The 25,751-nt window shown below is 40.6% G+C and overlaps 1 protein-coding gene across 5 annotated transcripts in view; it reads right to left on the bottom strand.

Moving 5' to 3' along the window:
* The window catches only part of PCDH9 (protocadherin 9), a 1,019,420-nt gene that overhangs the window by 379,899 nt on the left and 613,770 nt on the right, over positions 1-25,751 (bottom strand). For 3 of the 5 annotated variants that reach the window (XM_059722410.1, XM_019488559.2, XM_059722502.1), the window contains one exon: positions 9,374-9,575. In XM_059722410.1, the coding sequence (XP_059578393.1) occupies positions 9,374-9,575 (202 nt within the window). The remainder of the gene's footprint in view (positions 1-9,373; positions 9,576-25,751) is intronic. The other 2 variants (XM_019488561.2, XM_019488562.2) reach the window with 1 other exon arrangement.

The raw sequence follows: 25,751 nt of genomic DNA, 5'->3' as shown, positions 1-25,751 counted from the left end.
TTTTTCATATTTTCATATATTTAAGTGCAAATATGGTAAAACAAAGCAATGCCATATGCTTAAGGAGGAGGCATGTGGTTAGAGCCCAGGCGGCTCTTGATCCATGTCAAAGTTAATCAATTAGGACACAGATACTTTTCCAAAGACTATACTATAGCAGTGCAAGCTCCAAGAGGTTTCCCTGCCCCCCTCCACTACCATCACATCTCAAAAAAGATTTTCCTACAACAATCCCTGTTTGATTAACTTCACTGAATGGGTGATTCCCTGACAACTTTAGGTGTATCTAGATGCTTTTGGATTTTCACACTCCTGCCATCCAGCACCCTGGCTGTTGGATTCGTGTCAGTCTGGCTTTCATTCTGGGTATAGTAAAAACACTGTGCTTGTAGCCATGCTTAGAATATCTTTGGCTGAAGATCAACAGGATAAATTGTAGCATTGATCCTATTAGATCTTTCAGCAGCATTTGATACAGTAGATTATAATGTGTTGATAACACAACGTAGCAAATACCTAATAGGTATTCGTGGCACTGGTTTCACTCTTTCCTAACAGGGTAATCCCAAAGGAAGGTGATGGTTCTTCTTCCCACTGTCCCTTGCCTACAGAGTTCCCCAGGGTTGCCATTCCTCCTGTTCAATGTGTATCTGAGACCCCTGGATGAGGTTGTGCAGAGATCTGGAGAAAGGTACCATCAATATGCTGATGACATCCAGGTCTATATCTCCCTTTTTCCTATGCAGGTCCTGCAGTTTCTGTCCTTATGACATGCCTGGCTGCAATTGGAGACTGGATGCAGGCAAACCTATTGAAGCTGAATCCAGAAAAAACACAGGTGATGGTGGGCAGATCTGGGGGGATAGAAACATCCACTACTGATAGGATTCAACCTTGTTACTCAGATCCACAGCATTGGGTTGAAAAGGCAAAAATGAGAGGGTCTTATGCCATGCCCAGGACAGGACTGGGAGCTGCAGTTTCAATCACAACAGTGATCAGATGCTGATGCAGCTAGTTTTGCGCCCCCTCCACAAAGACATCTCCCAGGGCTGCTGCCTCAGTTGTCTCCCTTTAGATATGTTACTGAGGGAGTGTTTCTGGGTCCCTCGATGCACTTTGATTCTCAGGTTGCAGCTGCGACTAAAAATATCTTTCACTAACTCCATCTGGTACAAAAGCAGCAAGCTTTTCTTTCAGATTCAGATCTGGCCAACATCATCCATGCTTTCATAACCAGGAGGATAAACTGCAGCAACGTGCTCCATATGGAGCTCGCCTTGAGGATTGTTTGGAAGTTGCAACTGGTGCAGAATGCAGCAGCCCACCTTCTGATGCGGGTCAGTTGCTGGAACACATTATTCCAGTGCTCTCGAATCTGCATGCATTTCCAGTATCTTTCCAGGGGCAGTTTAAGGCACTGGTCTTGACCTATAAGGATGGAGGCCTGGGTTCTGCATAGCTAAAGGACTAGCTCCTTCTGTACCATCAGAGATCCTGTTTTTTGCTGATAAAAAAAAAAAAAAATCCCCAATTTTCAGATTTGAAAAAGTAAACCAAAGTCCACAATTTTCAATGATTAAAATGAAACTTTACTATATATCTATATCTATATCTAGATATATTAGTGCCATTTCATTTTAATCACAGAAAAATATGTATTTTGGGTTACTCTTTTTAAGCTGAAAAATTGGAGATTTTTTTTTTTTTTTATCACAGAAAACCCAGATCCCTGTTTACCATCTATCATGATCCCTCAGGTCAGCTGAGAGTGAATTCAGACAAGTACCTTCTGCATGCCAAGTTCACTTTCTCACTACATCAGTAGAAACTTTATTATCCGGTTATTAAAATGAAATGTTTGGTTTTTTCAACTGTTTCATTCTTGGTTGCTGTTCCTCAGTTCTGAAACTCCCTGCCCCCTTGAGGCCCACTGGAGCCTGATGCTGGCTATCTTTGAGAAGCAGTGCAAAACCATTTTATATTGGCAGCCTTTTAGCAGGTGGGGTGAAATTCTGGGTGTACTGTTTTATTGTTTCATTAATTTATCTATTTTTATTGTAGGTCTTTTTGGGGAGAGCAGCATAAAAATCAAATAAATTACCCTGTGATCCCTGAATAATAAGGTTTCTATAGTTAATTTTAATTAGCTGTTGTATAATAAAACATAATACAAGCCACAGAGTTTGTTCTAATACGTGGAAGGATGATACTTTAAAACACAAAATAGGTTATTGCCCAGTTCTGGAAGTATTTTAATAACGCATATTAAAGTCCAAATGTGATAATCTTGGAACATACTTAGGAATCAAGTAATAGGCGAACTTTGCAGCTGTTTAACAATCAATTAACATTGATAATGGAAGTTTGAGATGGAAAAGTCTTTTTAGGAGATTAGACAACAGCTTCAGGAAAAAGAAATGTGAATTTACAGAAAGAAGACAAGTTTAAGTGACCTAAAGCCATTATGGAATATGCAAACCACTGTTAACGTTAATTTATTTCTACTTGTCCTTTCTATCCTGTCTCCCCTTCTACAGTACACAGGGTGACAGTATGTAACTAACAAAGCTTTTGTTTGTATTCTCTCTTCCTTTCAGCTTCTCCCAGCATGAGAGATGGCTGTCTTTAAGATTAGCTGGATGAATTTTCTCTTGCTGGGTATGTCTTTTCATTAGATTAGTGTAATTGCAACTCTCCTGTCTCTTCATAGGCTGATGACACTGAGAAAATATAATGAGGCTCTCATGCTCAGGTTTGTTAGGCTATTGGAATGAACATTTAACTCATTTATAACGTTGCAGGTTTTTAAAACCTGGCCCTTGCCTGTTCCAAATTTAATTAAAAGAGCAATATACCGATATTAGGAATAATAGCTACAGCTTTATTTACATAGCTTTATGGTGTCCAACAATCAACCACACAATTCACATTCACATTAAAACCATTGACTAAAATTGTTCTCACCATGAGGCAAGGCCTCTCCTATCAAACATTACATCCTACTCCAATCAACTGAGTAATCCTTGAACTACCTTATAAAAGGGATATTGCTAGATAAATTTGGTTCCACATGTAATTTTCTTATTTTTATTTTTTTTTGGTAAGGACTATTTTTGCAAATAGATTTTTATGCCAGACCCTCAAAAATATAAATTTAACAATTGACAATTACAAGTTCTTAGCTATATTTTTATTAAACAATGATTATGTGTTAGACATGCATATACACATACCAAATGGCGTTGCTCACTGTTTCACTACACAAAGTGGAAAATGAAGCTTTTTGAAAATGAATGAAACATACAACTGTAATGTTTGCTGGTTGTGCTACATATCATAGTCTGTGGGCAGGCTTTACATTTATAGCACTACATACAACCTTTTAGCACTACAAAAAGGAAGCATGCAGTCATTCACACTGCTTGTAGAACTACAGAGGCACATCTTCATTTTGTAGTGCTTAAGTATTATATCTACAAGTTACCCATCGTACTACAGGAGTCTTTAGGGCCCCCATCATTTCACAGTCTTCTGCTGTCCTTCCTTCTTCTCCCCTAAGAGGGAGGGAGGGAGGAAGAGCAGCTGGTTCCCTGAGAGCAATAAGGTATGAGGAAGCTGTGTTGGTATCCCTTCTCCTGCCATGGCCACAGAGGCTGTGGAGCTCTGCTGGCCACAGGGACTGTGGGGTTGTTTTGCTGAGTTCAGAGGCTGAAGTCTCTGATAGTTGATCATTATACAGCCTGCCCCTTTCCCTGGCAGAGAAGAGGACACACTGTCAGAGAACAGGCTCCTTTGGGAGCAGGGGAATCCAAAGAGCAGCCCCTTGTATATCTTTGGCTGAACAACTCACCTCTGAGATATACTGCACTTCTCTAGAACAGTGCTTCTCAACCTTTTTCCTACCAGGACCCATTTGCAAAGGTTCATGGTCTGTCCCAACCCACACCCTGATGGCGCACAACACATGGTCCCCACTCCTTCCTCTGGACTATACTGGTGCCTCTCCTGACCCACAGCCCCTGCCCACTCCCCTCAGTCATGCTGCAGGGGCCCCCAGCTGCCCCCATCCCACTTGGGCCAGAGTACAGTGGCTGCAGCAGCTCTGGCTCCTGCAGGCAACAGTGGAGCGAGTCCAGCCTTGGCATGGGCTGGAGGGAGGAGGAAGGGAGGCCTGTGGCAGCCCCTGCCCTGGGCTGGGCCTGCTGTGCCACGCCAGGCAGCCTGGCCACAGTCCCTTCCACGCCCCCACCTCAAGCAGTATCTCCTTGCCACCTTGCCCCTGCAAGCACCTAGCCTGGCCACACAGCTCTCTCCCATCCCCTTCTCTTGCTGGAAGGGCAGGCGCCTTCCCACCGCCACTCTGTCATGCTGCAGTCTTGGCACTTTCCTGGGATTAGCGTTTCTCAACCCGTGGCTCACAACCTTCTGAAATCTTCTTGCAACCCACTTTTGGGTCATGGCCCATGGGTTGAAAAATGCTGCTCTAGACAGTACCCATATGCCTCCATGGTGCTACACTTTTGTAGTGTTTTAGGCTAATTACAGATAGCCAAAAATCCTGAGGCTGAATCCATTCAATCTTTGCAGGTTTGCCTAAACTGTGTAGATTGAACCGATAAGCAAATGAACAGGTATTCACTTTTGATTCCAGAAATCCAACCACATGCCTGCAGTGGCCCAGACGAGAAGCTGGGAGCATTGGAACAGACCTCCCTGCTTTGCTGGAGCAGACAGCCTGGGCCAAGGCTAGCCCACCCACCTGGTAAGGGGGAGTTTGCAGGGGAGGTGTAAAGCATTCTGGGATGCTGAGGGACTGTGAGTTTATTTGAATCTGGAAGGGATTTGGAACAGAAGTTTGATATAGTGAGTTAACTAAATCAGTTAAGTCTGATACTACATCCATCCAGGTTTATCTTAAACCAGTTTCAGTCATTTCAAAAGTGACTTGTATGCGCTGAACTTCTGTAGTGTTACAGATTTGAAATGGTTTCTGACCACTTACACCAGTTTATGTGTAATTTCTGCCCTGAGCCATAAAGTGCTGAGACACTTTGTAGCACTACAAATGAATACCTGTCTATATCCTAGGTCATCCTGCAATCATTATTACAGAGTTACTATGCTTTGGTTTTTGAGATACTAGTTTAGATATAGTCTCCATGTTAATGACAAAATTGTATTTTTTACAAAGAATATTCACATTCATCACTTTCTGATATTCAAAATCATTTACACCCATAACAAGTGTAAGAAAATGCTACTGTTCTGATTAATAAAGTTTTACACAAGCTATCATATATTTTTATAGGTGTAAATGGTGCACATGGTAAATAACAGCATCAGACACTTCCAAATTCTTTACTGATATCTATTTTCCTTAACAATAAATAATAATAGCTAAGAAAGCAAACAAATCCAAAAACCTTTCTAATTATTTCTCCATATTAAAGAAAAATAACCCAATGTATCTGTTTCATTAATCTAAAAGTATCCGTTTCCACCATGTGTTCTTCCCCCACTGTAAAATTACACACATAAGTATTCAAAATGCTTTATAAAGTATACCATCTACCATAGGAATCACTTTCATCCATTTGAATAAAACTATCTCTAAGGGTGAATATAGCAGCTCTTTAAAATAGCACAGCAATTAAAAAATATAGTTTAAGACAGTAAGTTTTTTTTTTTTTAATAGCAAAACCAATTGATACTAACTCAGGATTTAAGTAGGCATTTAACATTTAAATTATACTCATTGTAATTTTTCCCAAAACATTTACTAGAATTTCTGTACTTGGGATCTTTGATGCCCATAAATTGTCACAAGCTCCATTTCACATCTCATCCAAACAAACAAAAATGGCATTTCCAGTAGTGCAGTGTCTTTTAACCCTATATCTGGGTAATAACTTAATAATAGCCAGGAGTTAAAAGTCATCAGCATCACTTCTTCCTTCTATACCTGGCTTTTTTGGGGACATCTTGTGTCCAATTAATCACCAATTTAATTTGAGAAATCTGGTAAGTACTGCACTATTTAAATGCTTAATTCAGATTATTACAGTGAGTTATATTTTGATGCCTTACTAATCTTCAATACAATGTGCCCATTATAGGCATGTGTAGATGAAAGAGGGGCCCTAAACTGAAGCAGTGGATTTTTAAACCTACCACTTCAATTTAGGGCCCTTAAAACCCGTGTCATGCACATACCCCGCACTTACCTGCCTCTCTGGTGGCCAGGAGAGGAGGGCAAGCTGCTGGCGGGCACAGCGGTCCCTGGGATGCAGGAGTGGGGGGGAACTGGTGCTTCCTTCTGCAGCAGCGGCAGCCCCCCAGGCAGCACCCGCCCACAAGCACCCAGCTCGAGTGGTCCCGGGGGGGGGGCACTGCAGCCGCAAATGGAAGCACCAGGCCCCCGTGCAGCTAAGGCAGGCAGGCTCTGGGAGGGGAGGGGAAAATAAATCAGACTCGCCACTTTTCTTGAGCAGAGCCTGCTTTCCTAGGCTGCTGCAGGGCTTCCTGCAGAGTCCCTGCGCTGCACAGAGCCCGTTGCTTTGCTCCATGGTTGCAGGGGCAGCAAACCAAAACTCGTCAGAGGAGTTTTAGTTTGTTGCGCCCCAAATCATTAAAATAGCAGCTGGAATTAATGGCAGCTGGAATTTCCTACAGCAGCTGAAATTAATGAGCAATACCAACACCATTAAAGCGGTGCAAAAACGTTCAACCTGCTTTAAAGTGTCGTGCACACACGTCCCTCATTTCATGTACATACACCCTATATTTTTACTAGTGAATTGCACATCAAGAATGATGGGGGGTGGGGATAGACCACCATATGCTGCCACCCAACACTGCTGCCACCTCCCAGGAGTGGGGCAGGGGGGAAGCTTGCATGCAGTGGCTGCCACTTCCAGTCACTGGCCTGTGCTGCCACAGCTCCACATCTAGCCCCACAACACCCACCCACCCACTCCGTGTCCGTTCCTGTGCCCCACCCCTGCCCTGCATCCCCTCAGTCTGGGGCAGTGCCGCCACTCTGTGTCCAGCTGCATGCCACCCCTCCCCACAGCATCTGGCCCCACAACACCAAACCCCACCTACATCCAGCATTCTGCCTGTGTGTCTGTGGGGAGTACTCTGATTGATTGTTTTAGTAAGCATTGTAATTGGCTGCCGAAACAACCGATCAGAGTGCTCCAAGAGCATTACAGACAGACAGGCAGACACACAGACAGATGGACTAAGCCCTTTATATATACAGAATGGATTTACCATTAACTTATAGCACATGATGACATCACATACAGTCTTCACAAAAACAGACATTCATACTACCTTCAAATCTTTCCCCTCTGATTTATCTTTCCTCAGAGCTTCTATTGAGGATCGTTTATGGTTAATATTACCTGTATGGATAGTGAAGCTGGCACCTTTATTTTAATGCTCAAACATTCAGTATAAAACTGCAAAAGCAGTTTATTGAGCCTGCTTTTGCTCAGGTCTTTTTGAGGTTTTGTGGGATTTTTATGTTATGTGCTATAGAGACATGCAGCTTAGCATCAGCAAAGCCAAAGCTGCAGCACCTACTAGTAATACAGCCTTAAAACTGCCCTCTGCTATAACTAAATCTTTCATACCTTTCATACATGGTCAGGGAATTAGTAGGATAATTCCACTTAAGCTCATCAGTTGCTTAAACAGACACATATTTTTGTTCTTGAATTGATTTATTCCCAGCTGCTATTCTACCAGAGGTCTTTGTGTTTCTGTGGATTAAGGTTTAAGGTCACATTTAAAACAATATTCCTGTTTTGCAAAAAATGAATTGAAGTTTTAGAATATTTCTTTTTATTATCCAGAAGAAAATTGAGACTGAGATTGAGGCCAGGTACAGACATTATATTTTTATCAGTATAAGTGTTTAGATACTAACCTACACCTATAACAGAACAGAAATTTGGAACACGTAGACTGATTTAAAGATGGCAGTACCCAGTCTAAGATTTGCCCCCATCCCACCAAAGGGCAAATATGTGTTCTGTTTGCTACTGATCTAAACTATGTCACTTACAGAAAAAAACGTGGAACTTAGATCGATTCTGTCTTGCGATTTTTGACTACCTGTATGCAACCACAGAGTGAGAAAAATAATTACCCCTAATTATCTAATATCTTAGTAGTTAGGACACTTGAATGTAGGTCTCCATTTAGTATTCTTCTCTGGCCCAATGAATATTTAATTACTTATACAAATAAAAATTAGTTCAAACAAGAATGAAGACTGACTCAAGGGCACATTCACTGGGGATATAGGAAACCCAGATCCAATTCCTTACTCTGAATGAGTCCAAGAAGAGACCTCTACTTGTGCCTTTTTATATTCTGGATGTGTCCTAATGGACGATCAGCTCTTCTGGGTAAATTTGTGTCAGTCTTTCCTGCCTGAAGAAAGTGTCTCTGATGAAAGTTTTATGAAAACCAAAACATTTTAATTTCACTGAATCAGAATTTTCTGATTTAAGAGGGGGGGGAAAAATTGAAAACTTCCCATCCAGCTCTAGTCGTATTAGCTGCAATTTGGGATAATCCTCCCATTATCATCCACTGAGCTGCATGAGTATACTGCAGGATACAACCATTGAAACTATTCAATTCCACAGTAAAATCAAAAGAAAACAACAATAACAAAAAATAGCTTCCAATACATATACCCAAACTGCACATAAACGATAGTATCTGTAATAAAATTCGGCAGCTCCAAAACAAAGCACCTTCCCCTTGGTCAAGTTAGAGAATCTCAATTTCTTATTGCTAACAGTAGGCATAGGCTTTTTATCTTTTGCTGTCTATACACTAGTTAGAGATAGTAGATATAAATTCATACCACCAAATATATAGTATGTATTTTAATGTCCTTCATTTTTCATACCCTAACAAACGTACTATTTTATTTCAGGTTAAAACGATGAAAAGTATTTCCTGCAACTCAATTGCTCTTTAGATTTCCAAGGATGATTAAATAATTACACTGAACAGTAAAAGCATCTTTGTTAAAGTAATGCATAGGTTTGTAAAAAAAAACAGCAAGAGAGCTCACTAGCTTCCTCCTTGATTTTTTCTACTCATTGTGTAGTCTGTCTATACTGTTTCTCCAAGAAGCATTATTGTTTTTTTTTAATTCGGTCAGCGTTAGTGGGATATTTCAGGCATATTACACTTAAGAGGCTGCAAAACATTTTGAACTAATGTGACTAAATGTTCATGCACATGCTCTACATCTCTCTAGTTTCAAAGCTCAAAAGGGCAAAGAGACAAAAAACAAAACAAAGCAAACCAAAAACAGGCAAAGCCTTGAAAATCAACTCACCAGAGTTGGGGTCCGAGTTGCCATCAGCTTCAGTCCTCTTGTCCGGTGAGGCCTGGTCATAGAATTCGTCCTGCGGCTGAACCAGAGGGAGAGGGTGTGAGATCAGGGTTCCACTACCCACAGGCTCATGGTCTCCTAGACCACTGTCACTGCAGCTTTCCTGGGAGCCATCAGGGAGGTGAAATGTAACACGACGCTGGGACTACAAAGAAGAGCACAGGACATGCTGATTAGTGCTCTTTTTTCTGGTCTCTCTCTCTTTTTTAAATAGATTCTCATTGTTGTTTCTGAGGCACTTTAAAATTATATTTGACTCTTGTTTTATTATTATACAGGAACCCAGGGAAGATGGCAGGCAGGAGAGTTAGTTTTCAAAGGATCCAATGTGCTCATCTGTAAAGAGGCAAGGCTTTCTTACGGCGATATCTTTTATTGGATTAACTGAAGAATGAAGAATTGTCTTGAATTTAAAACTTGTCTAACTATCCCAACCATGCAGTTGGTCCAATAAAAGATACCTTCCTAAGAAATCTTTGCCTCTCGCAAAATTCCTAGACCATCACACCTAGAGCATCATGCTTAACACTACTTATAAAGTAAGCCTCCCATGAGAAAGTAATCAGAAAGCACCCCCCTTTCCCATTTTTTATTTGTTACTGTGTCAAAAAGATGACCTAAGAACCTGGTCTTGAGGAGTGCCACCCTTTGGGAACTAAGTTAAGAAACAGAGGAAACAGGAAAACACTGAAAGAAACAGATAAGCCATTGGAGTGAGCAAACAGTGTGAACACTTACTCCATGGGTATGTCTTTTTAAAAACCTTCCTCTCATCTTTCCAGGAATAAAATGATAAAAAGTGTATTTAATAAAATGTATACTTATCATTTACCACATAGGTTTGATGTTACAATAATTTAACTAAGACTAACAAAAGAAAACAGTGAAGTAGGCAATTACTATACTAATCTTAGAGTGGGGATTAAGGATAGATGTCTTGCTGAATTAAATAGAATAAATCAGAGCCAGATTTAGAAATCATTGTGAATTAAGTGAAAAGACTAAGGTATTTGTCCAAAATAATTGCATGGTGTGTGCTTGGATAGGTCAACAAATTTTAATGATTATTAAACCACTCATCTAACATAATAATCAGACTTCATGAATTGTAACGACAAAGCAATATAGTAATTCCTTATGATCTGGCACAGAATGAGATTATTCATAAAAGTAGAAGCTCTGCATTAAGCGTACCAAGAAATAACTAGACACAACTAGCTCAGTACATCTCAAGAGCATTTAAAAGCATCTTTACTCAAAATATAAATGTTGTCAATGGCATATTTGAATGATAGGGTTAGCTGAGATGACTTGAGATCCCAGGTAGATTTACAGTCTTATAGCTAAGATTTGGAAGTCTTTGTCTAAGGACCCTAAAGAGGTCTGACGGTGGTTATTGAAAACAGCATCAGCCCCTGATATTTGATTACTTAGCATACAAATTTAGAAATAATGCGAATGTGTATTGGCTTGTTCAAAAAACATATGATAACAGTAACTGCTAACATCTTTACAGGATGATCAATATCCTTAACCAGGATCCTTTTTCATTCATCTCCCATGGGTGGACCTGAATGTTTGATGAAAACCGTTTTGTTGGATTACCACATAATTAAGTACAGAAAGAAATTTGATACAATTGCTTTTGGCTGTACTTTATAATTAGTATTTTGCTTTTAAGCTTATCCTCAGGCTCTAGAGCTGGAACCCAGCTGTTGCAAAGTGGTATTGTTCCACTGCAATCAATGAGCTATGCCAATTTATACCACCTGTAGATCATTCTTTTTGTGCCTTATAACAAGTCAGACTTTGCAAACTGGAAGTTAGATCATCTTACATGTTTTTTTCACTATGAATTTGCTTCTCTGAACATATTTTGCAATCAGTAATACTAGTAGACTCTTTTCCTTAAAAAGGAACAGAATACAAATCAATTTAAACCAAAAATAGCTTAAAATCTGTTCCTTATTCATTTATCTCCAATGACCCAATTCAGTGCTCTGCATTTCTGAACAAGAGTAGCTGGCATTAGCAGTATAAGAAAGCCAGTATTTTTTTTCCCATTGCTTATGAAGTTTCAAAAGTGCAGCATGAAAAATATTTAAGGCTGAAGAAACAGATATCAAATGTAGGGGACAGATAAAAATCCTTTCAGAGTGTAAAATAATTGAGAAACACATATAAATAAGCTAAATAGAAGGATCTGTAATTCCAAAGACTTTCTAGGTTATGAAGCAAATAATATTGTTTCAAATTAAAATACATTTATCTTGTCCTAGCAGCCAGGGGATTGTGGCAAGTGAGTAAAGTATCTTATTCCACCCTCAAGCCAAAGGCCGCCCCACCCTTCCCAGATGATCAAACTATAAATGTGTATCCAGTCATTAGACTGAGGAGTCAAGGGTGGCTAGACGTGATCTTACCCAAAATATCCCTCATATGCTAATGGCTACAAAAGCTAATGAGTCTTAATCATGCTAGCTCTATGGACTCTAGGAGGACATCTGACCCTTTTCCTTTCCTTACCTTTCCTTTCTGAAAGTAGCTAGCACACACTCCATTATGGCTGTGTCTACACCTTTTTCAGGGGAATCATTACTACCTGGAGATCACGTGCATACAGCTACCATTAGTCAGCTTCAAACACATCCATACACTCACAAATGATCATGACAATTCTTTATCTGACAGCTCCATTTTTAAGTCCCAGTGGGTGCATCTACAAGAGATGCTTACTGTGGAATTTTCTAATTATCTCCGCAGCAAACCATCACCATCTACACAAGCAGTGCTACTAGGCCAGAATAAACTAATTAACTCTGCTATAAAATAGTACTGCCCAACACAAGTACTATTTTATGGTGGAGTTATTTACTCCACTGTAATTCGGGCATAGATGGTGACTGGGGCTGGCTGGGGCACAACAGTGCTACAGTGCAGGACTGCCTGCTGGCTAGCCCCACACTGGAGCAACCTCATGCTCTAGTTAGCCCCTTTGCAGCTGGGAAGAAGCAGTCCCAAGTTAGCAGGCTGACCCCCCATATCCCCTGCCAGCCAGGCCTAGGCTGCACCTGGTTCAACATGCTGCAGTCCCAGGTGCACGTGTAAACACTGCGCCCAGGAACAATAAAATCTGGTGCAAAATGCACTTGATTCTATTGCAGCGCATTACTATTCACAAGTAGATACACCCAGAAAGAAGGAAAAAAAAAGATGTAATATTAATTTTAGATATTGGAACTCATTGCTAAAAAACTGATAACCTTATAAGCCCTAATTAAATTATTCTTATAGCTAGCCTGAGCAGTCCACATTGTCCTTCTGTTACAGATAGCAAACTGAGACTTAGGGACAGAAGTGAACTAGGAAGATCAATTAGGAAATTTGTGGCTAAGCCATAATTAGAAAATGATCTTCAAAGTCTCAGTCTAGTAATGTAGACCATGAAACAGCACAATAGAAAGGCATTGCAGAACTTTCCAAATGCTTCCCCTAGCAGAATTCCTATCCCCTGCCATTTTTTTATTTTTTGGCCTTTTTTTTTGTTGTTGTTCTTTTACGGCCAACAGACTTTCTCCCTTGAGAGTTATGTCAGAAGCCCCTGTATTTTTATTTTGGATGGAAATGGTATAAGATTCCCAGACAATACTTTTACACACACAATTTGCACCTCATATTTACAGTCACGAATTACACTAAAGAATTTCAGTGCACCTACCCCAAGACAGAATCAGTCGATACTCAATAGGAAACTTTATAGTCAGAATAGCACATTTCTAAAAATCATGGTCAACGATCACAACCCTTTATTCTTCTATATAAGTTTTTTAGTTTTCCTTGAGTTGTGTATGGTCTCTCTACTAGCTTACCAACATTTCACTCTTTCACTTACAAACTCCATCTGTATCATTTTGGCAGTGATGCTTTTGAGTATCACCGTAGTCAAAATCCATCAGCATTCCCTTCTGCAAATTACCATTGTTACCCCACTCAAGCATGGCCATAAGCATGTGTTCCTAAATTCAGCATACAGTGTAACATTAAGCAAATTTTGGAATAAAGGGCTTGTAGGTGGTATTTGTTTTTAAGAGCTGGAATCAGAAAAGAACAAAAATGGTCACTTTAAAAATTCATTTTGTACCTAAGTCAAAGCCCCAACAATATACTTGAAATAAGCTAATTCAGGCTTTCCAAACCCTTTCAGTAGTAAAAAAAGGAAATATAGGAAGCAAAATATTTGAAGTATTGTATTTAGAACTGATGATACCTGGCAAGTCTAGTAGCTACTTTTTAATGGCTCAGAGGTTGAAAATATGATTTGGACTGTCACCTGTAGCTCACTAGTTCCAACCTAGCATGGTTCAATCAATATTCCTCACGATGACATACACAGAATGAAGTATTAGTCTCAATCAAGTAGCTAAGGCACAAGTTTCAAAACAAGTCACTGGTCCGTGTTGTGGCAGTCAGATTCTGCAGACTTACCTAACTTCTTGCACTAAGGGTCTGCCTTCATTAAGTTTCTCTGCTAAATATTTCCTTCTGATGCTATTGCTTGTTCACCTGTACTACTGGTAGGGATAATATTCATACCTCAGATACCTATCAGTATTTTAGAAAATGTCAACTAATTCTGCTCAAAAGCAGCCAAACATTACAGTGTCTAGGAACTGAGCACAGAATGCTCTCTCTGTACTGTGAAGGCTTTCAATATTTCAAAGTTTTTCTTACAACACAGGGGCAAACCAAACGTGTCATGATAAAAATCAAATGTGCCATACTCATCCATCCTCAACTACCCAGGAGCCCCGTGATCAGGAAAACATACTTGATGTGTGAGAGACAGATGCTCACATTTTGGTCTGCCCAATTTACATGATAAAATTGAACCTGAATTTTCTATAGCTCAGTCACCTATTCTGACCTTCAGGATACCAGCAATTCTAGTGTAGATACCTCAGTCTTTCCTTTTGGATCTGATTTGCTTCATATAAAGAAATATTAATTGCAGCAGGGCCTTGAATATTGGTTGTCCGTGTCCCCAGCAAGTGCTCCAACTATTGGGCAACAAAAACAGTCTCTATTCTCTTTGACTTAATGAATTTAATATTTATACAGAACACAACAGTTCCAATAGGAAAGTGAGAAAGAGAAAGAGAGAGAGGGAAATACTACACCTTGGTATATACATGCTTTTATAACAGAGAAAAGTTTCAGTTTTAACAGGAATAAATGAGAGACTGCTGTGTTGGCATAAAGAGTAGCCTGGTGCTTGAAGCATTCACCTGACATATAGGTGATGCATATCCAAGTCTCTGGTTTCCAGGTTCAGGGGCAGTTCAGTCTGTCTGATCTGAAATTCCACCCTTGTTAAAAATGATAATGTTGTCTTTGAAACATCACTATTTGCTGATACAAAACCGTACCATCTAAGAACTCCTTGGCTCCAGCAATTACAACAGCACAAAACTTCATTGACAGAGTGATTTTTTTTCCAGAGGTGTCATATTAATGATCCAAACTAAAATGCTGTTTCTTAGTGTATAACTAACTACTCTGAAAAATGAGAAATGGCCAACAAAACAAGACAAGAACTGAATGCCTTAGCAACTAAATTTTTGCAGGGACTAGAGCAAGACTAGAAAGATATGTGCAATCTAGATTTCCATAAAAACATTTTTTTAAATGTAGGTCTTGACATGATGGATTTCAGATATGTTGGGGTGTCAAGCATGAAAAAATTTAGACACAAATAAGGCATCAAATAAACATGCTAATCTTCAGGGCCAGACAAACAGTTTGGAAACCATTCTGTATTACAGGATTCTGCTAAATCCTACAAGCTTACATTTAACGTAAGTTATAACAATGTAGAGGATGTCTGTCAGATCCTTAGTGCAGATGTGTTTATGTCATTTCACATTTGGGGCCTGATTTAGTTTCATTGAATTGCATGACCAGAATTTAAACCTAAATTTCTGCGGTGTATTCAACCCTAAGCTATAATGAGAACTCCACAAAATTAAATAAATGTACAAGTCTCCTTTAATGTGACACAGACGTTTGCGTATTAGGTGCTGTGAATCAAACATGAGAGAGACTCAGTTGAGACAACTCAGGGCTTTGACACTTAGCACAAGTTTTATTTATATTGTTATAAGCAGTACCATGCCGTATTAAAAATTAGAACACTTTCTGAGCAGGCTGGTAATGCTTGTTATAATCTTAGCTCACTCTGGAGAGAACTGAGGCCAGCTGTACCCCCTCAACAATGACCCCAGCAGCTGGCACTCACATGTCCTCCCATGAGGATGTGCAAGCCCCACACCCAGAGCTTGTGCTCTCACGCCACATGCCAACACTGCCCAGCCTGGGAACACCTTCTATTGGCATACTGGGGCAAGCTGGGTCTGTGCCACTGATGGCAGGTGGGAGGAAGCACAGGGAGCTGAGACTGGGAGAGATTGCTGCTCTTGCAACTTGCTACTGGATCTCTGCTGTCAGTCTCAAACCAAGTCCAGTGGCAAGGGAGGGGCTAGGACTCACAATCAGCTGATTGTGGTGCCATGGTGCACTGCTGGCACTGTGAGCAACAATGGAGGCTTGGTAGAGCACAGGAGTCCCTGGCAGATGTCCTAGCTGGGTGAGGGCCATATGATGTGCAGCAGTCCAATGACAGCTGAACATATGTTACTTAATATGATCTGGAGATACACCTCCAGTGAAAAATCATAACTTTGCTAAAATATGATCACACTTGGCACGTGTTTCACTGCTTGAACTCCCAGACACTCAAGTTTCAAGTGCAGGTAACACATCCTAAGTTGCCCTAAATCTCACCTGTTTTTTGGCATCAAACTTATGTAAATTTATAAATCATATAATAGGCTTTTGTACATGGAGTGAGTTAACAAGAAAATTTCTGGGTGCCAAGTTTTATTGAACTGTAGTTCTATTACTCATACCAAATATAATAAAACTCATGCAGCTAAAACACATTTTACATGACTGACACAGAAAATAATACCCATGCTTTGAAAGATGTTACATCATCATCAGAGTTTTCTAAAATTTGAGTTCTCTTCAACCTATAATATAAATACAATTCTTGTGTCCAGAAAAGTTGTTAGAAACTTGGTTATCAGCCTGTTGTTGTCTTTCAGAACATAAGGCACCCAGGAGATATTAAAGCAAAGGCATGATGGGATCTGATGAGAAATCCCAACTATCCCAAATGAGCATGACAAAATGTGCAATTGTGGGACCCCACATTAGATCCCATCATGTCTTATGGCTGGTGCAGAGGGAGCCTGATCCTGTTCCCAGGCTCCCTCTGCACAGGCTTGGCTCCCAGGCAAGGGAGTGCACCATGCACTCCCATGGCTGGGAGTCCCAGTCAGATGACTGGACCTCCCAAACAGGGAAGCACAGCATGCTACCCTGGCTGGGAGCTATGATCATCTGACCATGGCTCCTAGCTGAAGAAAAATAAAGCTGTCCATCTGAACCGGAGTACATAGTGCACACTTCTCCCCCCTGCCTCGGGCTGCAACTCCAATCATCTGACCAGAGTTCTCAGCCAAAGGAGTGCAGGGTGTGCTTCCCCACCTGGGAGCCAAGTGTGGCAGGTCTGCCTATCTTCACCTGGTTCCTCAGGCCTAGAGAATTGCCAAAGTGATTGGTGGGGCAAACCTACTTATCTGAGATGAGCAGGGGAGGAGTCTTGGGAGAAGTCCACCCCACCCCTACGTTGGGGTGAGGAGTGGACCTAATTGAAGACTGTGCTCCAACTCCCCCTACTCGGCCAGTCTTCAATCTTGGGGCAGAACCCCAAAAGGGTATATAAGGAACTGCATGCACAGCATGCGGGGGAGACAATGGGGGATGGAGAAGAAAGAAGAAGCTGGGGCTGACGAAGAGCTAGTAAAGAGCTACCCAGGGGGCACTTCCAGTTGCCCTGAAGAGCCCAAAGACTCTGCCATCGGATGCGAGTGGCAGGCAGCCATGTCCCCAACCCCTTGCTGCAAGAGAGCACGGCAAGGCGGTGCAGGCATCACTGCACAGAGGGTCCAAGAGGGACCTTGGGAGCCACTCGAGGCAGCTCGGGTGTCCAACCCCTTCACAAGGCCGATGGTACAGGCATTGCTGCACGAAGGATCCAAGAGGGACCGGGACCTTAGGAGCTGCTCAAGGCAGCTCGGGTCTCCAACCCTGGCATGAGACCAGAACCAGTGCAGATGCCGCTGCAAGGTGAGTCATTGTCAGGCTGAGGGCCCTTAGAAGGGGCAGGGGGCAGTTTGTGCCCCATTCCCCGCTGCCGGGTGCAAGGACCCATGCTCGGCAGTGTGTACTTCAGCCCCAAACCTGAGCATGCACGAGGCGGCTCAGGCCTGCAACCTGCTGAAAAGGCTGAGCCATCTGGGTATGTGAACAAGCCATGCACCCCATGCGGGGACTGAGACAGAGCACCCGCTGCAGGAGCCACTTGCCTAGCTGGGGATGAAACACCAAAAACCCTTGCTGGACCCCTACTTGCTGGGAAGCGTGAGTTCTTGGGCAAGGGGTTTCCCACCGGGGAGGGACACAGTGCATAGCCCCATCAGAGGGGGTTGAGGCTAGAGAGAGAGAGAGACTCCTCTAGAGGAGGGGGGTATTTGGGATTACCATGTCTTACATTTTGGAGTGTTTATTAATTGTTTGCTGCATCTTATATTTTGGAGTGTTTATTACTTGCTTGCTGTATCTTATATTTGGGAGTATTTATTAATTGCTTGTTGTGTTTTCTATTCTGGAGAGTTTATTAACTGGTTATTTGTGCTTTACATTTTATGGGTGCTTATCCATCAATTGCTGGGACATATTTACTCTGTGAGGACCCGTGGGTGAGGTTTCTCTTGTGGGTCTTGGGGACTGCTATGCTTACCTGTTCAGTTATTTGTTAACTTGAAATGTATTATATGTAAATATTTATATTTATCACCCATCCAATTTGTTCTATCCCCTCCCATTTTGTTACGCATCTCAATAACCCATGTATGTAGTTAAGATATTGTGTCCTGGTCTCCCTCTGTAGAGACACCAGAGAAGGGGAAGCTGCGAGCAAGCTGCAGTTTCGATCTCCAGCATGTACACATTGCTGAGCATCCCCTTCTATTGGAAAGGGGAGGTACACACTCCAGTACACCTGGGCTATACAAGCTTGCTACTTGCTGGTGCATGGGGAAACCCAGGATTGGCTCCCCTTTCGATGGCAGTATGGCATAATGGGATCCAATGTGGGATACCACAAATGCATGTCCTACCATGCACATGCAGCCCACTGGCTGGGAGTTTCTATCACCTGAATGATTAACCAGTTCATCATATCTTAAATGTAATTTCCGTCAGGGGACTTAAAAGAATTAAATTACAAATTATAACATATCAGCCCTAAATTAAACTGCTTTAGCTGCTTATTGCTCAGTTCAAACCAGAAAGTAGATTTGGGACTTTCTAAGAATATGAATTTCAGTTTGCTGAAAAACCCAATATAAATAATAGCTACATTATCTTGAACATGTCAACAGAAACAAAACAAAATCTCCCTCTTTCTTGCCAATATTTCTAATCTTATTGTTCAGAATAATAAAGCTGGGTTTGCCACAGCATATTACTTTTTTTTTTTCATGGCAACTGTGTTTTATTTGAAAGAATTTAAATATTTAAAAATACATATTAGTTACAGCTTATCTCCTCCTCTCACACATATTCTGTTGTTGCAGATTTTTCACTCTTTTGTTGTCTTGATGTTTTATTGCGAGAGAGGGAGAGAGAAAGAAAGAAAGAGAGAGAAAGAGAAAAAGAAAGAGAAAGAGAGAAAGCAAGCAAGCAAACAAGCAAGAAAGGTGACTCTTAGTGATAGCCACCCAGGCAGAAAGTTTCTCTTGGACCAATTACCTCTAAAATCTGCCAACATCAGTATTCACCCTTGCCTTAGCAGGTCCAACATTCCATCGTGCTACCCATGTAATTCTCTCCCTTAACTAGCCATAGTGCAGTCAGCCAGGTAAACATGCCATGGTAATTGTTCTCTATATCAGTGGCTTGCTTTTCAGTAGTCTATATAGTGCAATACTATGCATTTTTTATTTACTTTTTTTTCTTTATTTTGCTTACTCTCCTAGTACCAAAGTAACCTGTATGAAAATGGTGCAAGTTACTAATACTGGCATTGTATGGCTAAATCACTGTACAACAAACACAGGTCCATCATTCACAAAGGCAACACTGCTTTTGGTCCAAAGTTGTCATATGACAGATATGTTTACAATACTCCTAACTAGGACTGTGTGAAACAGCACCATTTCATTTCGACTTCTGTTTTGATGGGACAGTGTTTCATGTTGAGGTTCATTTAGAAAACACTGTTCCGTTTTGTTTCATCAAAATTGTTTCGCTGTTCTCATGCTGTTCCAACGTTTTGCCCATAGGCTATAATGGGAAAGCACAAAACTGCCTATAACTCTGTCATTTCTTGCCTGATTCAGATAAAACCTGCAGGATGGCAGCCCCTTCTTAGGGCATGAAGTCTGCCAAGTTTCAAGGAGATAGGTGCAGGGGTCTCTAGGAAACTGTACCTCAAAGTCTTGAAAGCAAAACTCATGTCATGTGTGTGTTAAGGCACAGTGGGGTAAAAACTGCAGGCATGCTAGCCCCTGCTGAGGCTATGAAGCCTGCCAAGTTTCAAGGAGATAGGTGGAGGACTTCTGGGAAACTGTACCTCAGGCTGCTGACAAGTAAAACTCGTGACATGGGTTACTGTGTGTGTATGTGTGTTAAGGTGCAGTGCAGTGAAAACTGCAGGGATGGTAGCCCCTGCTGAGGCCATAAAGCCTGCCAGGTTTCAAGGAGATGGGTACAGGGCTTTCTGGGAAAGTACACCTCAAACTGTTCAGAGCAAAACTTGTGTCACTTGTTAAGTGTGAAGGCACAGAGAAAGCTGAGCTCAAACAATGCTTTTTATGATGTTTTTCCGTCCCTTCCCCAGAGCACTGGTATTGGAAGGGACCTCAGGGAAGGATCACAGTCACTGGCCAGCTTCGCAGTTAATATGAGAGCAGTCTTTCCCCCATCTTTCCCCTCCCTCTCCTTACTTTCTCTTTAGCAGCAAGCAAGCCCAGCTTCAAAACTCGAAGTGTTTTGAAACGTTTTGACTGCCCTTGTTTCATTTTGAGGCTGTTTCAAAGCCTTTCGTTTCATTTCAATTTTTCTATTTTGAGCTCAAAATGAGTCAAAACTGTCAAAATGAAACAGCAGCTGATATTTCACACAGCCCTACTCCTAATATCTTGCTAATTTTGCCTTTTTACCATAACTTGGTAAGATACGGACATTGGCAAGATAACAAATATAGACTCTTCAAACAAATAAACAAAAGCATAGATGTAAAAATCTGGAGCCTATTGTCAGCTTGCTTAACACTGTAGACTGGCATGTATATATAAATATCATTGTAGGAACTTCTATTGTGAACCACACACATTGTTATTTAGGTGCCTAAATGGGAGCTTTTGGTTTCTAAGCTCTTTTGAAAATCTGGTCATTGTGCCCATACATTATACTTATTAAATAAGGGATCAAAGAAGTAAGTCTGTCTTACTGTTCTGGCTCTATGCTTTCCACAGCTACAAAACTAACAATATATATCATTTCTCCTGTAAAATATAGAGTACAAAATATATATGTATTCTGGATTATAACAATGATACCATACTGTTTATTAACCATTTTTAAATGAGATTTTTGTCCTCTTGTGTCTGCAAACCAGGGACTTATTATCATCAGGCCTGAGTCTCCTCCAGGGTTCAAATTACACTTTGACTCTTGGAGGGGGTCTGCGGTGGTGGCAGCTGGAAGGAGCTGACACCGCCACCTGGACTGCTTAGAAAGGCATGGGCCAGGCCAGGGGCTGACCAGGCTGTGGGGAAGTTCTCATCTCTTATAGGTTCCGCCCCCACCCCCCAGGTCCCCCATAATTCGAACCCTGGTCTCCTCTAAGGAGAACTATAGATCAAGCATCCTGATTACAGTTTCTCTAGACAAGTAATAGTCACTAAACTATCTTGCTCAAACCAAGTTGAATAGAGTGGTGCAGGATGGCTGATCAGCACCATATCTTCAACTGGAGGTGATGTGAATTGCTCTAACTCTGTTCAAGTTAAATGTCAAAACTGAAAAATATTTCCATCAACGGACACGCCTGGCAGATATTATACTTAAGAAGTGATTAATGTCTTAAGTAGTTACCTGGCCATGTGTTCATACAAAATATGTGTAATTGTGTGGCTGGTTCCTAATATACCATTAATTGAACATGTGACCAGACTGAGTGACCTTGGTAGATTGCAAAGTGAAAATAGCTATGTTGCAGCTTTGAGGGGCAAAACCAATATATCTGCTTCAGTAAGGACAGTAAGTAATAACAGATATTTCTGTTCCAGAACTGTGATGCTCACTAACAAATTCTCTCATTATGTAATGTCTGTTTGGAGCTCCTAACTATACATACATCCAGGGAGAGGAGGCAAACCAGGTAGCTATTTTCACTTTGCAATCCACCAATCAGAATACAAGAGTGGCAATGATCAGAGCAGGTGGCTACAACTACTCTTTGCTACACTCCCTTTGCTACATCCCCTTTTTCATGTATTGACATTCTTGTTGCTTATCTAATAAAGTTGCAGCCTCTCTGGCATACTTAATCCCTACCTTGGAAGGAGATCTTTTTGGAAGTCTTTCTCTGGGCAATTGAAAGACTGACACACATTTAATTATAGACATTAAGCAAGATATTATCATTTATTTTACTGCAAGGATTGCCTTCCTAATATCCAATTAGAAGGTAAGTACACTCTTTCCTAATAAGGCCTCTATATCTATCTCTAACTGTCTTGACTGAAATGTAAAACAAATTTTACCTAACTAGCAAATTGAGTGGCACAATTTAATGTAATGTAAATCACGGCATTACCTTTCTCAAGTTGGGATTCAGCTAATAGTACTAATAAATGTGTTATGTTCTCAGTAATGCAAATTTACCAGTACCATTAAGACATTTTCATTGGAAATATTAGATAACATGTTTATATTTGTGTGAGCACATAGACTGTAAACAAATGTCACATTTATCCTAGGATCAACCATTTTTTTCCCCAGGAGAAAGTGCAATCATAAATTCAGATTTGTTGTCCCAGGATAAATCCTAAAAAAAAGTTTCCTGGGTTAAACAGACTTTGGGTGTGCCTATACATGAGCCAGGAGGCTGCTCCAACACACTGTAATTACAGTGCATTGGAGCAGACTTGATTAATTGAGTCTGCTGGAGTGTGCTAATTAGTGAACTTCAGCCAGCCCCTGTGTCTCACGTATCAGTGTCACCGCGCTTCAGAATGGCAACAGGAATGCTTTAACTAAAGCTCATTAGACAAGCTTTAGATAAAGTGCCCCTGCTGACATTTTGAAGTGTGGGAATGTTGATACACAAGACGTTCTGGGTGTTTTAATTACAGTGGCTTTCCGAGCATGGCTGCACCTTAGTGTAACGCAAGCTGAGTGGTATGGATCAGAGATAGTCCTGCCCTGGAGTGATGTAACTTTGAGTCACATAACGAGTGCTTCAAACCAGTTTCAGGTATTAATGTGCAGACAATCCAGGGGTTGAGAGCTCCAGGAGCCGTACAAAGTTACTGTGTAACAAGGCCCTCACACACATAGAAGTGTTGTTTTTTGCACTACAGAATACAAAGACACTGAAAAGCAATCAATTCAGATTCAACAGTATATCATATGATAAGTAAAAACCTGAGCAGCTTTTACTTTATTTTATTTGGCTTGAATTGACCTGATGCTGAATTCCTAGAACCAAAAGACCAGGACCACACACTAAGAACTCTGAGTTGCAGAAGCATCACAGAAGCATAGTAGTATATAATACTACATGTAGCTTCAACTAACCACCAGAACTTCTCCACACTGTCATAACTTTTTCAATAGTAAAAACATATTGATCAATAATGTAAATGGGCTGTCAAAATGTTCCAGCAGCTGTTGCTGGAATTTTATAAATTAAATCACTTAAGCAAAATTCTGCCCTTATTTAAAACATATGGTGCTCTACTGACTTCAGTGAGGTGCATATGGTCACAAGTCAGGATATTATTTGGCCCTTTTGCCTATAACCTGTGTTTCAGGATATAAGCAAAATGGAGGGAGGGGAAAGGGAGCCCATCTCAGAAATATGCATAAACCCTAGTTCATTTTATAAACAAATTATTATAGCCTTGTCTCCATGATATTAAATAGTGAAAATGTTGACTGTTATGATTTGTAATGATATTTATAATATCAATATAAATTTTGTTTATAGCTATTTAATTAGTTACAGTAGTAAATTATCAATGCCATCAACTAAGGTTTACTAATTATATTGAGTATACTGATATATTATGTCGTATAATGTCAATAATGATTCTTGATTTGGCATCTTCTTGGCCACGTTGATAATTAATCTATTACAAAAATATTCTCTGTTTATGCTTCCATCATTGTCAGTCACTGAAGCAGAAATGCAGATTTATATGGTGCTAGAGAGCAGGAAATTTCCCAGCTCACTTCAGGAAAAAAAAAAAAAAAGAGCTGATGAAAATCCCTTTAGTATTCTGTTCCATTAGCTTTCCTTAACACGGTGTATAACCTTGGAAATCAAGCAGGCCACGGCTCCTGTGTAAAGGCAGCAAGGTTGTGTCTGAAGGGATGTGGCCCTCACTGTATATTATGATTAACCTCAGGACTTGAACACTTGACTTACAAAATTGTTAACTAAAAGAGAGTAAAATATGTGCTTTAAACTTTTACAATGTACCGCTTTAGCAGCAAAAAACTAGTTATTCAATAAGAAGCTGTATGACACAAGACAGGAAAGCAGGTCAGGCTAATATTTTTTTTTTTAAAGTTATAATAAGAAAAGAAAATTTGAATCGATACATTCTATAAAACCATTAGCAGGGCAGGACAGTGACAACTTGCTATTTAATTACACTTTTAATCTTCACGTTCTTAGCAATGTAAGACTTTGGAATATACTGCATAAAATATAGACTAATCTGTGCTAAAACAACTTTTGTCCTCAGAATGATTCTCAGGATATTTTAGAATTGGAGAGAAGGGTGAAAGATGTAGAATCTCAATTTAGGGTTGCTGCAGGGGGAACAGTACATTAGAACATTGCCTCCTGGACTAGTACTAGTGCTGTAACGAATATCTGTCACTGACAGCTCACTGAGTTACAATTAATTCTGAGTCATCAGTCATGTCTTCTCTTGCAAGCACAGAAAGTAGCAACAGCAGCAGGATTGCCCTTTGAGGATAAGCCCTTTTACATGCTATGATTCTAGAAAGCAGCCATACATCTATTAACACAATGGACACCATAGCTGTCATTTTAGATAAATGGGTCCACGTGGAAAAGTTGAAAGTGGACATTGTCAAAGATAAAATAGTTAACTTAGTACACCATGTGAAATATGTGCTTTCAACAACATTTCTAACCAGAAATTAATGTATCGGTTTCCCCCATCTATTGCATATACTGCAGGTTAGTTAAAACACCTGGAGACACTGTTGCATCTCTTTTGGCTAGAAAGGTCTGACACCAAACACGGCTGCAGCAAGTACACATTCAGTAATTCTGCAAGACACAAAGTTTTTTTTTTCAGTGATATCTTTTACTTGGACTGGCTGCATAGCTGGGAGAGATGTTAGACAAGCTTTCAGGCTCGAAGTGCCCTTCCTCAAGTATTTAATAATTTTGTATAGGGAGATGCCCTTGTATGTTGCTTAGTGACTTCCAGGCTGTTCACAGTACTGTAATAGGCTTCAGCATTTTAGAATTCTACCTTTCTTGTGCTAAAATAGAAGAAATACAAGTCGGTCTCTCATAGTTCATCAGGGTCTACCACATAAAGCCAGAAGTACTGGATACAGCTATATCCCTTATGTTTATATATACTACAGACACACAAATATCCATATCTTGCAAAAATAAATCCACGGGGAAGTTTAAGACTCTCAGCAGCTGAATGACTGTTTTAATTCCAAATAGGTCCTTCACTCTAGTACCATTACACAGTAAAAGAGGCTTGTGGTTGGTTCAAGAAGTTCATGTGGGAAATGAAAAACTTGAAATGAGCAATAACTTGTTAAGCCCTTTCTGAGAGTTTTCTTAGAAGTTGTAAAAGATGCTTCTGCTGGTTAAATGGCAGACATGATGGAGGCTCATTTAGTA

This window comes from Alligator mississippiensis, chromosome 1 (assembly GCF_030867095.1).
Source record: "Alligator mississippiensis isolate rAllMis1 chromosome 1, rAllMis1, whole genome shotgun sequence".
NCBI lineage: Eukaryota > Metazoa > Chordata > Crocodylia > Alligatoridae > Alligator > Alligator mississippiensis.
Note: the sequence above shows the minus strand (reverse complement) of the source record. Positions and strands in the feature narration are given on the sequence as shown.